Below are 25080 nucleotides of genomic sequence, written 5' to 3' on the forward strand. Positions count from 1 at the left end.
CCCCCTCCTCCTCCTCCTCTCCCCCCCCCTTACAAGGGGCAACACTGAGTCTAAGAAGGTGGAGGAAGCTGACAGGCAGAACCACCCCCATGGACCAAGGCCTAGGACCCTTGTACCTATGGGAGCGCCTCTCCCGGTATGCCCCACGGAGGACCTTAAGGTCCATAAATAGTAACACCCTAGAGGTCCCGGGCCCTAAGGAAGTCAGATTAGCCTCAACCAGAGCCAGGGCCTTTTCAGCCTGGTGGAACGCTCTGTCTCATGAGAGTCAGTTTGATTCCCTCCCCCTCTTTCTTTTTTCCTTTCTCCTTCTGTATTGGAACTCCTATTTGGGGACTTCTCTGGCTTTTTTTCTGGCCCATGTAGGACCAGTCTGGATAGTTGGCCTTGGTGAAGACTTGACGTTTTCATCCCCCAAAAGTTTTTGATTTGAGTTTCTGCTGAAATGAGGCTGCACTTTAATGTTGTATTTTAATCTTGTTTTTAAGTTGTATTTTAATCAGTTGTTTTTATACCTGGTGTTAGCCGCCCTGAGCCTGGTCTTGGCTGGGGAGGGCGAGGTATAAATAAAATATCATCATCATCATCATTATTATTATGGACTGGATGTAGATAAGGAGGCCACAGGTGGGGCACTGGCTGAGGGCAAACTGAGCTCGGTGGGGCACTGCCCCATTTGCCCTCATGGACCAGCCTCCCTTTTCTGGACAGGGACCGGGTTCAAATGCCTACTTAACTTGTGAAGCCCATTGGGTGGCCTCAGGCCAATCACAATGATCTCAATTTGGCCTACTTCACAGGGTTACTGTGAAGGTGAAACGGGGTGTGTGTGTCCTGCTGGCTACCATAAGCTCATAGAGCAGAGTTTCCCAAGCTTGGGTCTCCAGCTGTTTTTTGGACTACAGTTCCCATCATCCATGATGACTGGTCTTGCTAGCCAGGGCTGATGGGAGTTGTAGTCCAAAATCAGCCGGAGACGCAAATTTGGGAAACCCTGTCTTAGAAGAAGGTTGTAAAGTGTTGTTGTTGTTTTAAAAATCAAACTTTACATGTAGTTAGGGGAACCTGTTGCATTCAAGACATTGCTGGACTCTAACTCCCATCTGCCCAAGCCAACATGTCCAACGGTCTGGGTGTTAGGAGTTGTAAGTCATGGGCCCCGCCTGCTAGCCTGCTCCCTAAAATATCACTGGTTTGCTCATTTCTATATACAGTGGTACCTTGGTTCTCAAATTTAATCTATTCCGGATTTCAGTTCAAGAATTACTCTGAAAAAATACATATTTTGTTATGTGCAGATGGCTTTAGATACCTATTAGGCCCACAAATTACCATGTAGCATATATTCAACACAAAAAACAGTGACATTTTGTTGTTGACAAAGGACAGCTGGACATATAAAGGGCCCCATTACCTTCAGTAGCTTAGGGCCTCATCAAACCTAAATCCGGCCCTGCCAGCAACATATGGAGGGCCACAAATTCTGCACCTTGGAGGTACAGGGTAGCATGGAGCAAACGAACACTCAAGGATGATGCTGTGGAGGGATAGCTCTATAGCAGAGCAGTCTCTCTGTATGTGGATGGCCTCAGATTAAATCCCTAGCATCTCCTGTAGGACTGGGGATGTTCTCTGTCTAAAACCCCAGAGAACTGCTGCCAGTCAGTTCTGGGAGACTGGGGAGGGAGGGGAGCTGCCCTTTGCAGGAAGAGGAGGCTCCCTGGCTTCTTCAGCAGCCTGTCTGATCTCTGCCTCTTGGCCTCCCTCCTCTCCAGCCTCCGCTTCTGCCTCTGGTTCTGAACTGCTCTCTGACACAGACTCTTCCTGCTCACTAAACCCTGTTGCTTCTTCAACTTCCCACACCTCCTGCTCCCAGTCCTCTCCTTCTGATTACTCATCACCATCCTGCCACCAACCCCCTGGCTCTGAGTCTTCTTCCCTTGGGGGCTCCCCAGCTGGTGCCTCCAGCCAGTCCATGACACCCAGAAGGGAATATGAACCTCCCCCTTTAAAAGGCCCCCCACCCCTGTTAAAGGAATGATTCTCTAACGCTGCTGCATTCGTACCTCTAGATCCCCAGCTGTCTTTGGACTACAGCTTCCATTATCCCTGATCCTAGGCGTCACTGGCTGGGGCTGATGGGAATTGGAGTTCAACGATTTCTGGAGGGCCACAGGCTACAGAAAAGAGGCTTGGTCAGCAGTGGAGTGGAAGGTGAAATCTCTTTCAAAGTTTGACCCCAAAAGCCTGAGGACTAGAATGCTGGTGTTTTAAAAACAGGAAGGCGATGCAATTGTCAGGCTGCCAGGTTTCACACCAGAATGATTGCCCATCTTGTGTTTGCATAACAAATCTGTGGCCATGTGGAAATACATGCGGCCTGCTTCCCTTGGTCTCATCGCTGCTCTCTGTATTTAACAGCTTGAAGATTTCCATATTTGGCACACCCTGAGCAACAGATGTGTTCACATGTCAATAGAGATCAGGAACCAATTCACACACACAGCAATTTCTCACAAACCAGAGTCAACACGAGTTGCCTTTTGGGGCAAAATAGTTGGGGATGAAAAAGAAGAAACAAGCAAGTTTTTTATATATAATAGCAAGTAGGTAAAGGGACCCCTGACCATTAGGTCCAGTCGTAACCGACTCTGGGGTTGAAGCGCTCATCTCGCTTTATTGGCTGAGGCAGCCGGCGTACAACTTCTGGGTCATGTGGCCAGCATGACGAAACCGCTTCTGGCGAACCAGAGCAGCGCATGGAAATGCCGTTTACCTTCCTGCCGGAGTGGTACCTATTTATCTACTTGCACTTTGAGGTGCTTTCGAACTGCTAGGTTGGCAGGAGCAGGGACCGAGCAATGGGAGCTCACCCCGTTGCGGGGATTCGAACCGCCGACCTTCTGATCAGCAAGTCCTAGGCTCTGTGGTTTAACCCACACCACCACCTAACACATAGCCAGTGGTCAGAGATGATGGGAGCCACTGGTTCCCCACCCCATGTCTCACCCTATTCAGGACCACATATTAAACACACTTGCAGAGGTGTAAAGCAGGGCTGAAGAGCCCATGGCTTTCCAGATGTTGTTTGACTCCAACTCCCACCTGCACAGCCAATGGTGCTGGATGACAGGGGTTGGGAATCCAGCAGTATATGGAGGGCCACAGTTTTTCCAGCCTTGCTTTACCACCAAGGAATTCCAGATCAGGAATCCTAGAGGTAAATGAGCAAATCAAAAGCAGTCCAAGGTATGCAAACAGGTATGCAAACCTATTACTTTTTTGGTGTGTGCAAAATATATTAAGCTTGACAGAACTGCTGAGTACAGTAGTGGGGTTTGGGTGCATTTTCAGAAGGCATTCAAGCCTTGCTGGAGCAAGTCTTTCTGGATTCCTTCTCCCTGAAGTGCTAGCTTTCTATGGACAGGCATGCATGCAGGTTTTATTTTTGTTCTGCTTTTAATGTGGGGATTAGGGAAGCTGCCATTCCATGACCGCCCCTCTACCTGCAATCTGAAAGGAAACAATTCCTCCCTCTCATCTCTCTAGATTAGAGGTTGCCTCTATTTAGAACAGACCCACTGAAATAAATGAGCTTAAGCTAATCAATGGGTCTTCTGTGAGTAGGGCTTAGTTGGACACAATCCTGGCTACTGGCTTATTGAGCTTTCATAAGCAGCTTCCAATATGTCTCCATCTCCCAGCATATCCCAGCCCCCATGAGGACTGGTAACCTGCTTTTAAGTTGCAGGACACAGAGTCTTGGTTTCCTTTCTTAAACGACTAATATGCAGGATGCTTACAGACCTGCCAGTGGCTGGGTATATACCCAGGCACTGTCTTGGACCAGCCCCTAATTTTATGTGAATTGCTAGCCTGTCCTCTGTTGATTTGTGTGGATTAACCTGCCCAGGTTCAGACATAACGAGTAACTGTGTCTCAGAACAACTGAGTCAGACCATTGGTCCATCTAGATCAGCATTGTCTACACTGACTGGCAGCAGCTCTGTTCAGGATTGCAGGCTGGTTTCTCTCCCAGCCCTACCTGGAGACCCTGCCGGGATTGGAACCTGGGACCTTCTGCATGCAAAGCAGGTCCTTCCTCATGAATTTGCACCAAAGAGTCAGTCTCCTATCTGAGCAACGTAAGCCCAGGGTACCAGTAAGAGACACTTGCCTCCCTGGCATCTGGCGCAGCAGGAACCTGGGAATTGCCAAAAGGGAACTGGGGATTTAGTTGGCACAGAGAAGGGAATCCCACAGCAGCAGTCTCAGTCTGCCAGCTCAAGGCAACCCTGTAAAAGGGAACCTGCGAAAACGTCAGCTGAGCGAAAAATTCTAGGGCCTGCGAAAACGAGCTCATCCTTTACCAGAAGGCTGGGGATGGCTTCTAATCTGCAAGGACTATTCCCGGCATTTTCCTAGCTTTGTTCCTTGGTTCACTCACCTCAGCACAACTGCAGACGGCTCGAGGTGACCTTCGGGTCACCTTGGAACTTTTGGGTGGATACCTCCATCTCTCTGATTCCAATGTTTAAATGCTGAGTGCAGTTCCTTATATTTGCCAGAAGGTCGGGGCAGAAAGTTGGTGGGAGAGAAGGGAACCGGGTGACTGGGGCCTTGAAGAGCTTCGCTCTAGACAGCACCATTTTGTTGCAGTGTGTAATATTTAAAAATAAATCTAAATTACTTTCCCCGTTAATAAACAAACCATTTCCATTGTGACCAGGGCACTTTTATTTATTTATTTCAGCCAGAGCTCACTGGAGCTCAGCTCTGGCAGCATTCAGGTGGGCGCCATTGCCATTCTAAGAAAACAAGGGAGAAGTTCATGGTGAGCTCCAGCACATCTTTTTCTAGAAAAATAGCACTGATTGTGACCAAAAAATAACTTTCTCAGTCGTTCAGGAGCTTCAAAAGCTTTCTCCAACCCGAACATCACAGCGACTGATATCAAAAGGCATTAGCACGCTTTAGGATCCTGCAGTTTGCGTAACAGACTCAGTAGCACAGCATTTTGGCTAAACCACGTTTATTTATATATAATGCACTTGGAGCATTCCGACTTAGCTCCTTCCTCTTTCTTATCGGACAGCAAAGGGAAAGAACAAAGGACAATAGTCCCACATCACGGAACACAGTAATACCAAAACATCCTGTCTCCGTCACTTCCAACACGGTGGAATGAAAACATACACCATTGTGTGATAGACAACAATCTCATGACTGCAAGCATGGAGCAAGAATCCTAACAACACACACACACAAACATTTCTGCTCTTTATTTTTATAAGGCAACTTTCTGGCTGCACAATCTTGGGGTTGTTTTTCAGTGTGGATTTCTACCCTCTCAGAATAAGTCAGGGGTGTCCTGAGATGGTGAAAAAGGCTCTCTGCTTTTAACAGGAGACAGGAGAAACTTCTTCCAACAGTGCACCCTCCTTGCTGGGAAACGCCTCCCCTGAGGGTTTCTGGGAATCGGACAATATTAAGGGGAAATTCCTCTTTTATCAGTTTCTAAGTTAGATCAGGTCTTGTCACCCACTAGGAGAGGTAAAGGTAAAGGGACCCCTGACCATTAGGTCCAGTCGTGGCCGACTCTGGGGTTGCAGCACTCATCTCGCTTTACTGGCCGAGGGAGCCGGCATACAGCTTCCGGGTCATGTCACCAGCATGACTAAGCCGCTTCTGGTGAACCAGAGCAGCGCACGGAAATGCCGCTTACCTTCCCGCCAGAGCGGTACCTATTTATCTACTTGCACTTTGACGTGCTTTCAAACTGCTAGCTTGGCAGGAGCAGGGACCGAGCAACAGGAGCTCACCCCGTCGCAGGGATTCGAACCGCCGACCTTCTGATCGGCAAGCCCTAGGCTCTGTGGTTTAACCCACAGCGCCACGGAAAATTCCTCTTTTATCAGTTTCTAAGTTAGATCAGGTCTTATCACCCACTAGGAGAACCTTGACATTATAAGAGCAATGGAGAGAAATGCTTGGCCTGACTCCCATAATCCTTTGCTCACCCTGCTCAGCGTAGAGGAATTCTCATTGTCTCCAGGTCTTGTTCATTGATCTTCAACAGATGGTATGTTACAGGGCAAAGGCTTTTGACCTTCTCCTTAGGATGAGACATGAAATAGGATTAAGTGTTGTTGATCACGTAATGATCTTTGGTCAATAAACACATGGCTTCTCTATGTATTAATTCTTTGAGCCCTTAACAAAAACGAAAAGCCAACTGGCAGATGGAGATTGTAATTCACAAAGAAAGCTCCCCTGGATAAACGGTTGTGAATGGCAAGCCTGCCTTTCTTTTTATTCCTGTGATCTATAGGCTGACTGATTGATTTACGCCATGGGTAGGCAAACTAAGGCCCGGGGGCCGAATCCGGCCCAATCACCTTCTCAATCCGGCCCGTGGACGGTCTGGGAATCAGCGTGTTTTTACATGAGTAGAATGTGTGCTTTTATTTAAAATGCATCTCTGGGTTATTTGTGGGGCATAGGAAATCGTTCCCTACCCCCACAAAAAAAAATAGTCCAGCCCCCCACAAGGTCTGAGGGACAGTGGACCAGCCGCCTGCTGAAAAAGTTTGCTGATCCCTGATTTATGCTCTTGATGAAGAGCAGTGAAGGTACAAGGATATGTTATCCCTTTGACTGCCTTCTGCTCACCCATCCTGTCCAGTCCTTGTGACTCCAAAGAGATAGAGTTAAGAAAGAAGAGGATAAGACTGGAGAAAAATCTCACAAGAGCAGGAACACCGGAGGCCTGTAAATTCAGCTTCAGCGCTTGGGCAGAGCATCAGAAACCTATGAAACAACTATAAGGTTAGGTAGGGTGCCTCTGAGCACATCCAAAGTGCATTTGCCACTCCACTGCATAATGACTACCTCCTAGCATCCCAATCTGGGGAGAGGGAGCATGCTCTCTCACACAAAAGGAATCAGGAGCTTAGAAACGACCCCCAACAAAAGGGATGGAGTGCTCCTGTTCAGCGTTTTAGCCAGCCATACCCTTTCCCACATACTCCGTTCCTTTCTCCCTCCTGCTTTCCACTCTACCTGTGGTAGCGTCCACAATTTGTGACCACTGAGCATGCTCAGTCCACATTTGGGCAGATTTGAGTCCCCTCCTCTTTTAGGCTCACCCCCCTTTATTGGGGGGTCCTTTGGTAAACCTTGGGGTTCCCCCAGACCTGCTGATACCCCTCCCTTGTGCCTGGAGGGTGGCTTTTCAGAACTACATAGAAATAAAGCAAATTTGAACCTGCTTTTATTGTTATTGTTGTTGTTATTGCTACTACTAATACCAGTGGGGGTTTAGGGGAAGAAAAATAGGTGCCAACACAGTACACACCATGCCCTCCCTCACCCGTGCCACTGCCCCCGCTTGCCCGCTCTCTCCCGCTTCTTTGCCACTGTGATAGGAATTTTGAGGTCTTAGATATATGTTAAATGTTCATAAGTGTGCCAACCAAGTACGCACATAGATCAGCACAGGAAGACCGACCTGAAACCATTTTGATTCCCAAACTGGGCAAATGTTTTCCCTGCAAGGAGGGAGGGGGGGTCAGGGAGCCTTCCCATTGTCTCAGGAATTGAGTAATCAGCAATTTAATGGGTGACAGACTATCAGGAAAGACAATCAGGAAAGGCAATCAGAAAACCTGGCAAACGGGGGGGGGGGGATTCAAATTTCTGTTTGCCTTTTCTGTGATGTAGGTATGATGTATCTGGGGGGTGGTATTAGGTTACACCCCTTCTGCGATGTATGTATGTATGTTGTTTCTGGGGGTGGTCTTGATCTACAGGGTGGTGGCAATTTCAAAAGTCTATATATGGCCATTGTTCTGGGTTCCTCCTCCTTTCCTGCGTGTGAGGGGAGCACCCTGTTGCAACAGATCAATAAAGATCAGGCTTACTAGCTGCTTTGCTTCTCAATATTCTCTGGTTGGCCTCTGTTATTTTCTCCTACCAATAGGGAACCTACGTAAGGACTCTATATGGGCTCTTGGATACCCGATAAGGGAAAAGGGCAGATTTTTGTTTACAATACCACTTCCTCCACCACCACTTCCCGCGACTGCAGGCACAGCCTCCTGGAGGGCTTTAGCACGACCATTACGACCATCAAAGCGCCTTCCAGGAAGCTGCCCGCCAATCATAAATAGGCCCCGCCAGTGCAGAGGCGGTATAGAAATGAAATGAATAACAACGATAAATTGCAGTGTAAAAAAAGGGGGGGGCACCGATATATTCCATTGTGGTGACTGTAAACTAGGTTTTAAGGTGCTATTTGGCAACCAGCTGATGTATCTAAGTTTCTGACACTGCCATGTACACATACCTTCCAACATTTCTCCGATGAAAATAGGGACGTCCAGTGCTATTTTTCTAGAAAAAGAAGTGCTGGAACACCTCCCTCGTTCTCTTAGAATGGCAATAGCACCATGGATGTAGTCCTTTATATACTGTATTTTTTGCTCTATAATACTGACTTTTTCCCTCCTAAAAGGTAAGGGGAAATGTGTGTGCGTCTTATGGAGCGAATGCAGGCTGCGCAGCTATCCCAGAAGCCAGAACAGCAAGAGGGATTGCTGCTTTCACTGCGCAGTGATCCCTCTTGCTGTTCTGGCTTCTGAGATTTAGAATATTTTTTTTCTTGTTTTCCTCCTCCAAAAACTAGGTGCGTCTTGTGGTCTGGTGCGTCTTATAGAGCAAAAAATACGGTAATTTTTTTTTAGTTTTTCGACATATCATTTTCAACAGTAACTAAACATACTTTCATATCTTATATCATCTTTTTTTTTTACTTCCGTCAATCACACCTGAAAATTTTCCAATCTAATCACCAATTATACATTTCTTACTTGCACAATTACATTTAACTCATAACCAATATCTCTATTCTTTCTCTGCTTTGCAACGCTTCATACATTTCTCCTTACAAAACTTCTTGCAGTCCTACTAGTATAATTTGTTGATTACAGTTGCTCTTCAAAGAGTTCGTATATTTATTCCAATCTTCTGTAAATCTCTGGTCCCGCAGGTTTCGAATCCTTCCTCTCATTTTATCTAATTCTGCATAGTCCCATTAATTTTGTCTGCCATTCTTCTTTCGCTGGGATTTCTTCTTGCTTCCATTTCTAGGCTAACAGTACTCTTGCCGCTGTTGTTGCATATAAAAACAATTTAACGTCTTGCCTATTAATATCTTCACCTATAATGCCAAGTAAAAATGCTTCTGGTGCGCCATGGGTGTAGTCAAGAGGGGGCAGCTGCCCCCCAAGCAATAAAAATTGATAAAAATTCAAAGCTAACTGAGGTTCTGCCCCCCTCCCCCCAAAAGCCTGACCCCAACAAAAATCCTGGCTACACCCATGAATAGCGCCCCCCTGAGAGGCGCCGGAACTGAGTTCTGGCTGAAAAAGTCCTATCCATACCCTCTGTCGTTTCTCCGATGAAAATAGGGACATCCTACCGTCCTCTCCAACATTCCTCCAATGAAAATAGGGACGTCCAAAGGAAAAACGGGGCAGTCCAGGATTAAATCATAAAACAGGACGGCTTCAGTAAATCTGGGACTGTCCCTGGGAAATAGGGACACTTGGAGTGTCTGTGTATGTAATTTAGCCAAAACCCTCCAAGAAATTTCTAGCAGACCCTCTTTCCCTCCTTGCTGTGACAAAGGGCGTTTGTTTCTACTCCCTTTGCAGGTTCTACTGGGACTTGATCATGTTGCTTCTCATGGTTGGCAACCTCATCATCTTGCCCGTGGGCATCACATTTTTCAAGGACGAGAACACCCCTCCGTGGATCGTCTTCAACGTCCTCTCGGACACCTTCTTCCTGGCCGACCTGGTCCTGAACTTCCGCACGGGCATCGTGGTGGAAGACAACACCGAGATCATCCTGGACCCACACACCATCAAGATGAAGTACCTTAAGACCTGGTTCCTGGTGGACTTTGTCTCCTCCATCCCCGTCGACTACATCTTCCTCATCGTGGACCTGGAGACCCAGGTGGACTCCGACGTCTACAAGACGGCGAGGGCGCTGCGCATCGTCCGCTTCACCAAGATCCTCAGCCTCCTGCGCCTCCTGCGCCTCTCCCGCCTCATCCGTTACATCCACCAGTGGGAGGAGGTGAGTCAACATCAGGACCACTGCACCATGTGACTCCGGCCAAGGTAGATGCAAAAGTACGGTGGCCCACCAGGTTGGGCTTGATAGGCCTCCCACTTTACCAGCAACCCATGGCCTTCTGTATGTAGCCTGATCGGGCTGCCTTTGCTTTCATCATCATCATCATCATCATCATCATCATCATCATCATCATCATAATTTATTATTTATACCCCGCCCATCTGGCTGAGTTTCCCCAGCCACTCTGGGCGGCTCCCAATCAAGTGTTAAAAACAGTACAGCGTTAAATATTAAAAACAGGGCTGCCTTCAGATGTCTTTTAAAGATAGGATAGCTGCTTATTTCCTTCACATCTGAAGGGAGGGTGTTCCACAGGGTGGGCGCCACTACCGAGAAGGCCCTCTGCCTGGTTCCCTGTAACTTGGCTTCTCACAATGAGGGAACCGCCAGAAGGCCCTCGGCACTGGACCTCAGTGTCCGGGCTGAACGATGGGGGTGGAGACGCTCCTTCAGGTATACATGACCAAGGCTGTTCATGTACAGTGATACCTGGGGATGCAAACGGGATCCGTTCCGGAGCCCTGTTCGCATCCTGAACAGAACATAAGATGCGACTGCGCGTGCACGGATCGCGTTTTGCCGCTTCCGCACATGCACGTGACGTCATTTTAACTGTCTGAGCATGCGTGAGCAGAGAAACCTGCTTCCAGGTGACCGCGGAGTGCAACCCCAAAATACTTATCCTGAAGTGTATTTATCCTGAGGTATGACTGACCTAGCTACCAATTAGATTCCGGGCCCAATTCAAAGTGCTGCTTTTGACCCATAAAGCCTTAAACATTGCAATACCTCAAGGAACGCCTATTTCTGTATCAATCTACCCGGACCCTGAGATCATCTTCTGAGGCCCTTCTTCATGTGCCTCCTCCTTGAGAGGTCTGGAGGGTGGCTACACGAGAACAGGGCCTTCTCTGCAGTGGCCCCCCACCTGTGGAATGCTCTTCCCAGGGAAGTTCACCTGGTGCCTTCATTACATACCTTTAGGCACCAGGCAAAAATGTTCCTTTTTAACCAGGTTTTTGGTTGATCTGTTGGACATCCTATACCCTTTTAAAATGTGGCTCTTTTCTGCGGGGTTGGGCTGTTATTGGGTTGTTGTTTTTATTCTGATTATATATGTTGTGATCTTTTCTGTGAACCGCCCTGAGACCTCCAGGTATAAACGTAATCAAGAAGAATAATAATTGTGTGCTCCGGTTGTTGCTGGACTATGATTCGCACAATCCTCTGGCGTCCTGAATTAATTAAATAATCAAGATTCCCCTACCGCCCATCACAAGATTTACACGCCACTTGATTGTAATAAAAGCTCAGAACAGTTTGCAAAAGATGAATAAGGCGATTAAATGGTCATTAATAAAAACAAACAGCTAGAAACAACTAAACTTTCCAAAAGAAAAAGAAAAAAGATAAAATCCAGATTAGACCTGGCATGAAGCATCTTTCTCATATCCTAAGGGAAATATCGCAGTTTTGTGAGCTCACCCAAGCCCAAACTCCCGTAGAGGGGTCTGTTCCATGAACCTCCACGGATGTGTATTATTACTGCTGTGGTGGTTACAATTAATTTGTTAATTGCCTTCTAAACCACCGTCTCAAGGTTATTCACACATCAGATAATTAAAAACAACGAGCGTATTTAAAGTGAGACCAAAACCCGAATAAGTGGTCCACTCTCATGGTCGTAACAACAACAACAACAATTTATTATTTGTACCCTGCCCATCTGGCAGGGTTTCCCCAGCCACTCTGGGAGGCTTCCAACAAAGATTTAAAATACATCAAAATGTCACACATTAAAAACTTGCTGCCTTCAGATGTTTTCTAAATGTCAGGTAGTTGTTTATCTCTTTGACTGGTGGGAGGGCATTCCACAGGGTGGGCACCACTACCGAGAAGGCCCTCTGCCTGGTTCCCTGTAGCTTTGCTTCTCGCAGTGAGGGAACTGCCAGAAGGCACTCGGTGCTGGACCTCAGTGTCCGGGCAGAACGATGAGGGTGGAGACACTCCTTCAGGTATACTGGACCGAGGCCGTTTAGGGTCATGCAGCCGAAAGACACCCCAGGCAACCTCTGTCTCTCTTCTCACGGTCTGTCCCGGCTTTCTCTCCTCTTGTCCAGATCTTCCACATGACCTATGACCTGGCGAGCGCAGTCGTGCGGATCTTCAACCTCATTGGGATGATGCTCCTCCTCTGCCATTGGGACGGCTGTCTCCAGTTCCTAGTCCCCATGTTGCAGGACTTCCCTGAGGACTGCTGGGTCTCCATCAACCACATGGTGGTAAGGGCCCCTCCATGGCATTCCTATAAACAGGCAGAGCCAGCTTAAGACAGGTAGAGGCCCTACCTTGATCCCAGGTGCCATAAGAAAGCTGCAGAAATAGTGCAGGATAGTGTGCACCCCGGAAACGATCTCTTTCAGCTTCTGCCTTCTGGAAGAAGGTACAGGGTTCTAAAGACTAGGACTAGCCGCCTGAGAAACAGTTTCTATTGAAATGCCATTTTGGTTTTAAACGCAGTGTAAGGTAGCGGGTGGCACTGTGGGTTAAACCACAGAGCCTAGGACTTGCCGATCAGAAGGTCGGCGGTTCGAATCCCCGCGACGGGGTGAGCTCCCATTGCTCGGTCCCTGCTCCTGCTAACCTAGCAGTTCGAAAGCAGGTCAAAGTGCAAGTAGATAAATAGGTACTGCTCTGGCGGGAAGGTAAACAGCGTTTCCGTGCACTGCTCTGGTTCGCCAGAAGCGGCTTAGTCCTGCTGGCCACATGACCCGGAAGCTGTACACCAGCTCCCTCAACCAATAAAGCGAGATGAGCGCTTCAACCCCAGAGTCGGTCACGACTGGACCTAATGGTCAGGGATCCCTTTACCTTTCAGGAGTCTTTATGGGAGTATATTGTATTTAATTATGGGGTATCAGAGTTTTTAGGGGGTTAACCAGGCTGGGATAGCAGGCTTGTTGGTTTATGAATGTCTGATGTAGATTTTCAGTTTCATTGTTCTGTATGGGACAATGACAATAAAGATTATTGTATTGTATTGTATTGTATTGTATTGTATTGTATTGTATTGTATCGTATCGTATCGTATCGTATCGTATCGTATCGTATCGTATCGTATCGTATCGGTGTAAGATTGCTTCCTATTTAAACCAGCCCTTAAACCAGCCCATAATTCTAGAACAGAGTTTCCCAAACTTGGGCTTCCAGCTGACTACAACTCCCATCATCCATAGCTAGCAAGGCTAGTGATCAGGGATGATGGGAATTGCAGTCCCCAAACAACTGGGGACTCAAGTTTGGGAGACACTGTTCTAGCTGATATATGGTCAAAACACCTCTGGCCGCATCACCCTTCCGAATTTTAACTTTCCTTTGAGCCCATAATTCTAGAACAGCTGTTTTTTGACAACAACTCCTAGCTAGCAGGACCAGTGGTCCGGGATGATGGGAATTGTAGTCCGAAAACAGTTGGGGGTCCAAGTTTGGGAAACCCTATTCGAGAACGATGAAAAGAAGTGGGTTTAAAAAATAAAATAAAAATTAAAGTGTGTGGTCACTTGGAGGTGATCTCTGTGGTCGCCCTAGGTAACCATACTGACCAGAAACGGCTGTTTCAATGGACCTGTGTAGGTAAGACTGCTCCCACCTCCACAAATGTGCACAGCGACGACCGGCCTGCGCTGATGCCCGCTTCTTTCTCTGCCCCACAGAATGACTCGTGGGGCAAGCAGTACTCTCACGCCCTCTTCAAGGCCATGAGCCACATGTTGTGCATCGGGTATGGGCAGCAGGCTCCTGAGGGCATGACGGACGTTTGGCTCACGATGCTGAGCATGATCGTGGGAGCCACCTGCTACGCCATGTTCATCGGCCATGCCACCGCCCTCATCCAGTCGCTGGACTCCTCTCGCCGCCAGTACCAGGAGAAGGTGAGCTGCAGGGTCGCCCAGTTTTGCTTGTGGAGGACCTGGTGTCTTGCAAAGTGCCTTGTGGGCAAGCTGAGCTCTTGCAAGGCTCACCTCGCCAGCCAGTTTCAAAGCAAGCCAGAAGCTGAGAGTTGCCATGCAATGCAGGAATAGTCAGGGTAGACCGGTCTGAGCTAGTTGGAGCAAGGGGTCTGACTCAGTCCATGCTCCTATTTAATCAGGTCTTTTATTCAGAACAATGAGGACTAGGACCTTAGAATCTTTAAGGGAAAGGGGCGCAGCTCAGCGGTGGAGTGCATGCTATGCAAGGTTCGGTCCCCAGCATCACCAGGTAGGAATGGCAGAGAGAACGCTCCCCAAAACCCTGGAGAGCCTCTGCCAGTCAGTGCAGACAGTATTAAGCTAGATGGATCCCAGAGTCAGTCGAGGGCAACTTCTCATGAATGGTAGAAGATTCAGGACTGACTAAAGGAAATATGTATTCATGCGGGGCACAGCTCACCTGTGGAACTCATTGCCACAAGGTGTAGCGGTGGCCAGCAGCTTGTTGCAAGAGGATTAGACACATTCAGCTATCAATGTCTGCCAGCCACAATGACTATTTTCTGTGTCCTCTGTCGGAGGCGGTATGCCTCTGAAGTTGCCGGGAATCCCGAGCAGGGAAAGTTGTGGTGGCTTGTGGGCTTCTACGGGCATCTGGTTGTCCACTGTGAGAGCAGGATCCTGGAACAGATCACCTGGATATTAGCCACAAGGGCCACAATTTGCCTCCCCTGTTCAATTCCCCAGAAGTTGGGAGAGTTGCTGTTGCATCTTGTTGGCCACCACGAGAGCTGTGGGATGTGATACATAAACAGCAGTCAAGTACAACATTCCTTGTTTTCCTAGAGTGGACATGCAAGGGGATGTTTGGTCCAGCCAGTCGGAACTTCCTGTTTCCTCCTGGACTGGGACATACTTCCTTTGCATGTGACTAGAGGTGGGCGTGACCTTACCTGTCCAGGTAACAAAAGGACAAGGCACGCAGCACACACTCTCTCTCTCTCTGACTTCCTTCATCGTTGGAGCAGATTTTTAGCTAGAGATGCTGTGCTGGCTTCCAGCCAAAAGAGGACACTGGGATTATCCCCATATGGGATAGACTGACATGTATATACTTTGTAACTAAGTCTGCCTTCAGGGATCCAACTGTGAACTGAATGTGAGTAAACTACTTTTTATATACAGTGCTGCCTCGCAAGACTAAATTAATCCGTTCCGTGAGGCTCTTCGTATAGCGGTTTTTTTGTCTTGCGAAGCAAGCCCATTGACAGTTTAGCGGATTAGCGCTATTAGCGGCTTAGCGGCTTTTAGCGATCAGCTGTTAAGCGGCTTATCAGCGGAACAGTTGATAAGCGGCTTAGCGGCTTAGGAAAAGGGGGGAGAGGGGGGAAAGGGGGGGGAACCCGCAGGAACTCACAAGACGTTTTCATCTTGCGAAGCAAGCCCATAGGGAAATTCGTTTTGCGAAGCACCTCCAAAACGGAAAACCCTTTCGTCTAGCGGGTTTTCCGTCTTGCGAGGCGTTCGTCTTGTGGGGCACCACTGTACTTTAAACAAGATTGTGGTGTGTTTATTCTTTTAAGAGGGATAAAAAGGAATTTACCAGGAATATACAATTCAATACAGTCATACCTCGGATTACAGATGCTTCAGGGTGGTTTTTTTGGGGGGGGGGGGGTTACGGATGTGCTGAAACCCGGAAGGTCCGGAGCAGGTTATTTCCAGGTTTCGGCGGTCGCACATTCGTAGAAGCGCTAAATTGCGCTTTGCGCATGCGCAGAAGCGCCAAATCACTACCAGCGCATGCACAGATGCAGCGCTGCAGGTTGCGAATGTGCCTCCCACACAGATCACATTCGCAACCCGAGCGCCCACTGTACTGAATTTTATAATAGTGAAATGCTTGCACAAGTCTCCAACCTGCTGTGCAGTTAAAAGGGGAATGTAAAACTCTGCTAAGCAAAGGAACTTGCTAGCATAACTTAGGAAGGATGTTAATAAACAATATATCCTCTCCTGCCTCCCTGAACATTCCCACAAGAGCAGAACATTGGACTAAGCTGGTCCTCTGGCCTGATCCAGCTGGGCTCTTCTGATTTTCTTCTCCCCTCGTCTCTCCTCCTAGTACAAGCAAGTGGAACAATACATGTCCTTCCACAAGCTGCCGGGAGACACACGCCAACGGATCCATGAGTACTACGAACACCGTTACCAAGGCAAGATGTTTGACGAGGAGAACATCCTGGGGGAGCTGAGCGAGCCTCTCAAAGAGGTACGTACCCGGGCAGCACCCATCTTTGGAGAGGGAGAGGGAGGGGTAGTCAAGGTTGGGGAACAGGGATTTGGAAAAAGGGATCTACACATCTTCACTGGAAAACAGCACCCATATAAGCTAAGGGGGGAAAGTCTTAATTGAACAAACTCATGTTGTTGTACGTGCCTCAGTCTCTGGCAGTGGGACGGGGGTCACGCTGTGGTCTAAACCACTGAGCCTCTTGGGCTTGCCGATCAGAAGGTCAGCGGTTCGAATCCCTGTGACAAGGTGAGCTCCCGTTGCTCTGTCCCAGCTCCTGCCAACCTAGCAGTTTGAAAGCACACCAGTGCAAGTAGATAAATAGGTACTGCTGTGGCGGGAAGGTAAGCAGCGTTTCTGTGCGTTCTGGTTTCCATCACGGTGTCCCGTTGTGCCAGAAGCGGTTTAGTCAGGCTGGCCATATGACCCGGAAAGCTGTCTGTGGACAAACGCTGGCTCCCTTGGCCTGAAAGTGATATGAGTGCGGCAACCCCTTAGTCGCCTTTAATGGGACTTAACCAGTCCAGGGGTCCTTAACCTTTAGGTAAAGGTAAAGGGACCCCTGACCGTTAGGTCCAGTCACGGACGACTCTGGGGTTGTGGCGCTCATCTCGCTTTATTGGCCGAGGGAGCTGGCGTACAGCTTCCGGGTCATGTGGCCAGCATGACTAAGCCGCTTCTGGCGAACCAGAGCAGCGCATGGAAACGCCGTTTACCTTCCTGCCAGAGCGGTACCTATTTATCTAATTGCACTTTGACGTGCTTTTGAACTGCTATGTTGGCAGGAGCAGGGACTGAGCAATGGGAGTTCACCCCGTCGCGGGGATTCGAACCGCCGACCTTCTGATCTGCAAGCCCTAGGCTCAGTGGTTTAACCCACAGCGCCACCCGTGTCCATTTACCTTTACCTTTACCTTTTACCTAATCTTTGACAAGTGAGATACACAACACTTGCCTAGGGTTCTGTTTCCTTGGAATAAAGTCAGCAGAGACTGTGGGGTCTTTAGGATCTTCCTTTTTTTCTACACATATATATAACCTGAGCATAGGTTGGAGGGGCTCACAGCACTGACGCTCTCATATTGGGTTTCTAGGGGGGCAGGGTGCCCCCAAAGCCCAGCACAGAGCAACACATGTCTCTATGCCTTCCGCTTCCAGCAGCGCTCCAAAAACTCACTCAGACGATTCTCACATGCGCAGGTTTTCTTCCTTTCTGAGTTACGATCTGCCCTGCCGCCCCCTTTTAGGAAATAATCAACTTCAACTGCCGCAACCTGGTGGCCAACATGCCGCTGTTTGCCAACGCTGACCCCAACTTTGTGACGGCCATGTTGACCAAGCTGCGCTTCGAGGTTTTCCAGCCGGGGGACTTCATCATCCGGGAAGGGACCGTGGGCAAAAAGATGTTCTTCATCCAACACGGCGTGGTCAGCATCCTGACTCGAGGCTCCAAAGAGATGAAGCTCTCAGATGGTTCTTACTTTGGAGGTATGTTTTAGAGAGGAGGGGTGTTTTGGGGAGGGATGGGGAGGTGAAATATACTCAGAGTCGAGAGTGGATTTCATGCTGTTTATTCAGCTCATAGTGGTGAGGAGGAATGAACGTCCCCTCCAAGTATCTGCTTTATATACATTATTTACACAATGGGCTGCACGTGATTGGCTAATTCCGGAATTCTCCTGTAGGCCAATCAGGTTGTGGATTCACTTCCATCTGGAGCTGGATTGGGTGGCTCCTGCAGACCAATCATACTGCTGTACTGTTCTAGGACCAATCAGACTGCTGCATTTTGGATCCTATTGTTCTAGGACCAATCAGACTGCTGCATTTTGGATCCTATTGTTCTAGGACCAATCAGACTGCTGCATTTTGGATCCTATTCATTCAGTACATAACAGGAGGAATCAGCAAGCTCCAAAACATGGCTTTGTGTTTTTCAAATATATTTACACTTTCAAAATTCAAGCTTAAAAATGGCTGGCGAACCAGGGTTGCTGAATTGTGGAGGCAATAACCAGCATTCCTGCAATCTATGATGTTCAAGGTGCGAATGCCAATGATTTTGTAGCCCAACCAAAAACACCCACAGTGTTTTAATCCAATTTGCTCCTGTTTCCTTCCATTCTTGGCAGCTGCTGTTTGGCAAATTTGATGTTGTTGCTGTTGATAGGTTCTACTTGCTCTATCATCCAGCTAATTGGGGATCACATAGCCAGCATAGTGACATCACGGCACCAAATAACCAATCAGGTTTGGCTTGGTGAGAACATCACGAAGCCAAATCAGAGAGAGGTAAATGCTTTCTGACCTCGCTCTGAATGGTTAGGACTCTTTTTTGGGGGTCCCATTTTGCAACCTACCTGAATTAGTGCCGAAAGGGAAATAGGGAAAAAGTTTGGGTGAGCAGGTTGGCTTGAAAGGGGTCAGGTTTCCTCCCCCCCACAAAAAAACCCACACACATGCTATTTGTGTCAGCTCCAGTAACTCCTTTTTGTAGAGGAGAATGAGAACAGTTTGGGCCTAAGATAGATGCACAGGCTCTCTTCCCTAAACTGCCTCTCCCAGAGTTATCCTGGAGGCAACCCTTGCTCGCCATAGGTGATCAAGCGACAGGGTGCAAACCTCTCCTGGCAAACACCTGAAACTGTTCCTGATCCCCACCCCCTCGATTGGTCCCTGCAGAGATCTGTCTCCTGACCCGCGGCCGGCGTACGGCCAGCGTGCGTGCCGACACCTACTGCCGCCTCTACTCGCTCTCAGTGGACAACTTCAATGAAGTCTTGGAGGAATATCCCATGATGCGCCGGGCCTTCGAAACCGTCGCCATGGACCGACTGGACCGCATAGGTGAGACGTGTGGCTGGAGGCTATTGGTCACTTGGACCAACGCACTGGCTAGGACAGGGGTGGGGTCTCATTCCCTTCTGGGCAGCCTTCTGGAGAACACAATGCCGGTGGAGGCTGGGACCAGGGGAAGAAGCAGGCAGACTAACGGAAGTAAATTCTGCCATTTGTACAGTAGGTTGGTGTGGCGATCACACAGGGTCCCCAGACATTTGACGGTCTATTGACCCTGTGCCACCACTGTACTTGTGTTCTTCGCTGCCACCAACCCGTTTCCCATGGGTACACATGGAGTCCAGTCAGTTATAATAATAATACAATAATTTATTATTTGTACCCCGCCCATCTGGCTGGGTTTCCCCAGCCACTCTGGGCGGCTTCCATAGAAACCAAAAATACACTAAAATATCACAGATTAAAAACTTCCCTGAACAGAGCTGCCTTAAGATGTCTTCTGAATGTCAGGTAGTTATTTATCGCTTTGTTAACATTAACAAATTAAATTTATTTTATAGGCATGAACAAGCTTATGGTTACAGTTAATTTTTCTTGGCAGTTTCTTAATCTTAGTTCCTTAACTGTCCTATTCGTTCCTAACAACTTCAAACTGATTATCCCAACTAAACTATCTGACTCCACCTAACAATTCTTCTCACTCTCTCACCACACAACTCGACCAACCCACAGACTATCCCTCCCTCTTCCTTCTCCAACTCCCAACTCTCAACTGACTTTCACACAACACCCCCTCTAACCCTAACTCCTCCTATCAGTTTCCACTGGCTAATCACATCACACTCATTTTAACCCTTTCCTTATGACCCACCTAGGAGGCAAACGCCACAGTTGGTTTCTACAGACACTCACAAAATGCCTTTCTCCTGCATCCAGACCAGCAAGAAGCAAGACCAGAGCTCACAGGCACATCCCAGTCAGGGGAAAACACTCACAGAGGGTGTGGAACTGGGCTGGTGTGGGGGGTGGCCTGGGAAGAATATAGATTCTTCCCAGGCCACCATCCCCACCAGCCCAGCTCCAGAGAGCCATAGAGACCAGCATTCAGCCTGAGGTTCTCCACTCCTGGCCTAGGGGTGGGGGGACTCGGGGGGGGGAGTCAGAGGCACTGATTATGAAGCAAAAAACAAGCCCCCTGCTTATCTCTCCCTTTTTCTGCTCCCCCCCCTCTCACAGGCACACAAAAATACACACTCCCTTTTCATACTCACCTTCCCATTTTTATTCATGAAAGCACAGCAGCCATCTGGGGCACTGTGATTTTGAACAATTTTGTGGCACAATTTCGCCCCCCCGATAAAAGCGCTTTTTTCAGGCACAGTGCCAGATCACAGCCCCAAAAAAGATTTCCGGGGGGGAATCGTGGCACGAAATCATATGAGAGATCACAGTGCCCCAAAGAGCTACCATGCTGTCGCAAGAAAAAAACAGATGTCCCAGGTTTTTCCGGGAGAGTTGAAGGATATGCCGCTTTCTGCCACACCTCTCTCTCAATTCCTCTCTTTTTGCCATCTCCTTCTCTCTCTCTGCTGCTCGCTTCACTCTCACTCTCTTTTTGCCCCTTTTCTCTTACTCTCTGGGTTGCAGTTACAGGTAGGTAGCCGTGTTGGTCTGCCGTAGTTGAGACAAAATAAAAAAATTCCTTCCAGTAGCTCCTTAGAGACCAACTAAGTTTGTTATATCCTCTCTGGATAGCTATTCAGCTTAGCCCAACTCTGAGTAGACCCATCGAAACTAATGAACCTAACTTTGGCCCACTAACGGGCCTACTCTAAACAAGAGACAGGCTTCGATTTCTGCCATCCTCTCCTTCCCTCGTCCCCCTGCCCTTTGCCCACCTGCGCATAATTCACCCCAAGGTAGCTTGACAAAGCCTCTGGCACAGTGAAAAGCGGCTGTGTTTGCTCAAGGCCTAGTGTGGAAGCTCTTCTGCTGCTGTGTGTGGACATGATGATGATGATGATGATGATGATGATGATGATAATTCCCTTTGCTCATCCCCCGGTGTCTCTCCAGGTAAGAAGAACTCCATCCTGCTGCGCAAGCGGGCCGAACACAGCTCCAGCTCCGTCAACCAAGAGATCATCCAGCAAATCGTCAAGCACGACCAGGACATGGCACACAACATCCAAGAGCTGCAGCCGGTGGTGGCCGGGCGCGAGCTGAGCGGCAAAGCTGTGATCTGGGAGCCCCTGGTGCACGCTCCGCTGCAGACCGCTGCCGCCACCACAAACGTCGCCATTGCCTTGACGCACCAGCAGAGCCTCGCGGCTCACATCTTCCTGCCCCCTTCTTCCGTCACCAGCCCTCTGTCCCCCGACGCCGCCCTATACCCTCGCCAGCCCCGGCACTCCCAGCCCAGCTTGGGCGGCTCGCGCCCTTCCTCGGTCAGCTCTCCCGCCTCAGGGGCGCAGTCCCACTTACAGACGCCGGCGGTCGGGTCCCCGTCTTCCCCTATGGTCCAGTGCCCCTCGCCCTTGGAAAGCACCAGCCCCCGCGGCGTTCCTCTCGGACCCTCCATCCCGCAGCCCATACAGAAAGCGGAAGCTGCCCCAAGCCAGCCTCAGCTCTCCAAGTCCCGTGGCGCCTCTGTCTCCACGTCGCTCCTGCAGCAGCCGGCAAGCGTTGCAGCCATCCCTCCTGGACGGACTCTCCACTACAGCCTCTCGCGGGCCACCGGCTCCCACATCTCCTTGTTTCTGCAGCCACAGCAGCTGGTTAAACACCGCAGCACACACGGCCTGTCGGCGGGCCGCCTCACCCAGGACGTCAGGCCGCTTTCAGCCTCCCAGCCTTCCTTGCCGAACCGGCTCACCCAGCCGGCGGACATGGGCCCCCCTCAGCAAGCCCGGAAGTCGGCCGGGAACCTGACGTACCGGTCGTCTCCTTCGGTCCCCGGGCTTCTAGCCAAGCCGGCCCCCGGCACTGCCAGGCGTCCTGTTTCGCCCCAGCAGGCCGCTTCGGGGTCCAGCCAGTCCGGGAGTGGGCCCAGCACCCCGCAGTCGCCTGCCACCACACCCCGCCACACGGCCGCCCCGTCCCGCAAAGGTTCTGTGGCGTTCAGCCCCGACGTGGACACTGGGAAAGCTAAGCTCACGTCCAATATGTGAGGCCGCAAGAGTCCAGGGCTGCACTTTCTGGTGTCGGAAGGTCAGCCTCTAGGAAAGGCAGGCCTGGGCGGGTGCATGGGCCAGGAGGCCCATCCAGAGATAAGGAAATGGGTACTTGGGCAATTCGCCACCATCTCGGGGCAGGCTGTCGGCCTTGAACGTCGGCCTGAGGGGTTTCTGAGCCATGACTGACTGGAGAGGGAGGGAGGGAGCTGTTCCCTCGAGGAAAGCCCAACGTCCCCACTGCCGCCATCTTAGCTCCTTGCCAAAAGGCACCCGCCAAGCCCCGTGCCACACCTGCAGGGGGCAGGAAGCCAGGCCACAAACCCCCTCAGCCACCCTTTGGTTGGGGACACGTCCCTGGGCCTCATTTCTGCCCTGCCCACTTTGGACCTATTAGTGCCTCCACACACCCCATTTCCAGGTCTGCCCTTGACGGTGGGTTGTGTGAGCTTTGCCCCATATCGAAACCCCCAGAGGGCCAGCGGGGTGAGGAGAGGCAGCAGAAGGGGTTCGCTTTCAATAAAGTCTGGGACCCCGTTCCCTCAGCACAGCCTGTCTTTTTGAACGTGAAGGAAGAGATGCGGAGGAGGCCGAACGACAGTCCCAGAAGTCTCCGGCCACACAAAATCTGCCTCCGACGTCCAGCGCTGGGCGGTGACAACGTTGTGGACATTCCTGGATGAGTGCCGTGCCCCTCTGTACACTGTCTCTCTCCCTCCCTTGAGGGATATTTTTAACAAGGAGATATTTTATCTGGTCCTACTTTTCTTCCCCAACCACCCCAACCCTATTCTCAATTTGTGCAATATGAGATCTCAAGGTGTCTTGTGAGAGTGTGTGTAGCTGTAGAAACCCCGGTTCCATGGAAGAGGGAAGGAAGGACACCCGTCCAAGTCCTTTGCCCCCCACATCTGTCCGCCTCTTCTGTCCCGGAGACAATAGGTTGGAAATCCAGTTCTGATCTTGCTACTACTGCCATAAACTTAGCAGCTGGGCCAAGCGATAGGGAGCAGCCCCTTATATACACCTATAAACCCCCTGTGTCTTCTTCCCGACCAAACTGGTTCAGGGACCACTCGCTTGAAGGTGCATCGAGGCCTATGTGGTAGGGCTGCACTGCAGACTTCCTCAGAGGAGTCTGCTTGGCATTTTGATCCCAGTTCCATCTGGGGAGGGTGGCCTTAGAAAGCATGAGCCCCCTCTGCTTCCGGTTAACTACAAGTTCATCCATACTAATGTTAGAATCATAGAAATGTAGAATTGGAAGGGACCCCGAGGGTCATCTAGTCCAACCCCCTGCAATGCAGGAATCTCATCTAAAGCATCCACGACAGACAGCCCTCTTGTAAGGTATATAGGCAGTTTCTTGTGCCTCCATTCATTCTTTGTCGTCTATATGATGCTCTCCTTCAAATCACACTTTCCCTTCCTTCAAAATCCCAATTCGGGGGGGGGGAGTGTGATTTGGAGGAGGACCGACGGCGGAGCATGAATGGGGGTCCAGGAAGCTGATGATACACATTCAACGGCTGTATGGAGGGCCTCAAAATCTTATTTACTTCTCCCTGGTTGCCTTTACTGTAGCTCTGTCACTTGATTGAAGGCACTTTTGCCTATCTGATTTAGATGATTCACCGGTAAATTAATCAACAAAATCTGCACACATTGCCTGCATATCAACAAGGAAAAAAATCATTCATATATACATACATATACATATGCGCACAGTATACAGTTGTATCCAAAGTTCTGTCAGCACAATGATTTCTTTTTCTGCAACAGAACATTCTCCCTCATGCCTCCCACCACAAATCTATTCTATGGGGTTAACGTTAACCCAGCCCTCTGGAGTAGATGTGGGGATGGCATGGGCCACACACAGTGGGGAAGAACCATGGGGAGTTCTGTTGCACAAATGCAAATCTTTGCGCTAATAGAGTAAGTGAATTAGAATTTGTCTCAAACTCCAGTCTGTTAATCCGGGGCTGGAGAACATGCTATTCCCTCCTGGTGTTGCCGGATTCCAACTCCCACAATCCCTGAGCCTTGGTCATGCTGTCTGGAGCTGATGGGAGCTGGAGTCCTAGAATATCTGGAGGTCCAGTGGCAGAGGAAGGGGGTGCGGGGCTGCTGTCCACCCTGGCTGTCATCACTGGCGTGTGTGTGTGACAAAACGAGTTTAAAAAATAATAATAACTTGGGCTCACGGAACTTTTTAGGAGTGACATGGTGGCTTAGGTGCCTGTAGGTTCTGTGCTGCCTGAAACAGACTTGCGTCTGCCTACCAACTCTGTCTCAGCTGCCCTACAGCTGAGGGAGAGGCAGTGGAAAGGCTCTAAGCATCAGAGAGGCTTGCCCCGCCCCCTGGGAGGCTTGCCCCGCCCCCATGGGCAGATCGCCCCGCCCCCGACTGCAGGACACGCTCCCGCACCAGGCACCCGAGTGACTAGCTATGCTGCTGTGGAGGACCACATAGATTCCCGATCCCTGGATTAATCAGATGCAATGATTTAAACGTTTCGGACTGAGTCAAGATTCTAATTCCATTTCAATACAGGCATTCCTGTTTTACAGTCATGCTCAAGAGGTGGGATGCTCCCACTAATATTATCTTAAAAGAGGCACTCCCCTTTTACTC

At 49.6% G+C, this 25080-nt stretch overlaps 1 protein-coding gene across 1 annotated transcript in view; it reads left to right on the plus strand.

The window, feature by feature from the left end:
* Window positions 1-24703, plus strand: part of HCN3 (hyperpolarization activated cyclic nucleotide gated potassium channel 3) — a 29091-nt gene extending 4388 nt beyond the window's left edge. Inside the window, exons 2-8 of the mRNA XM_081840896.1 lie at window positions 9717-10146; window positions 12327-12488; window positions 13920-14138; window positions 16303-16449; window positions 17718-17958; window positions 19153-19317; window positions 21346-24703. Of these exons, the coding sequence (XP_081697022.1) occupies window positions 9717-10146; window positions 12327-12488; window positions 13920-14138; window positions 16303-16449; window positions 17718-17958; window positions 19153-19317; window positions 21346-22439 (2458 nt within the window). The 3' untranslated portion in view covers window positions 22440-24703. The remainder of the gene's footprint in view (window positions 1-9716; window positions 10147-12326; window positions 12489-13919; window positions 14139-16302; window positions 16450-17717; window positions 17959-19152; window positions 19318-21345) is intronic.
* Window positions 24704-25080: the final 377 nt, after the last annotated feature.

Source organism: Podarcis erhardii (genome assembly GCF_964252035.2).
Source record: "Podarcis erhardii genome assembly, chromosome: 15".
In the NCBI taxonomy this organism is placed as follows: domain Eukaryota; kingdom Metazoa; phylum Chordata; class Lepidosauria; order Squamata; family Lacertidae; genus Podarcis; species Podarcis erhardii.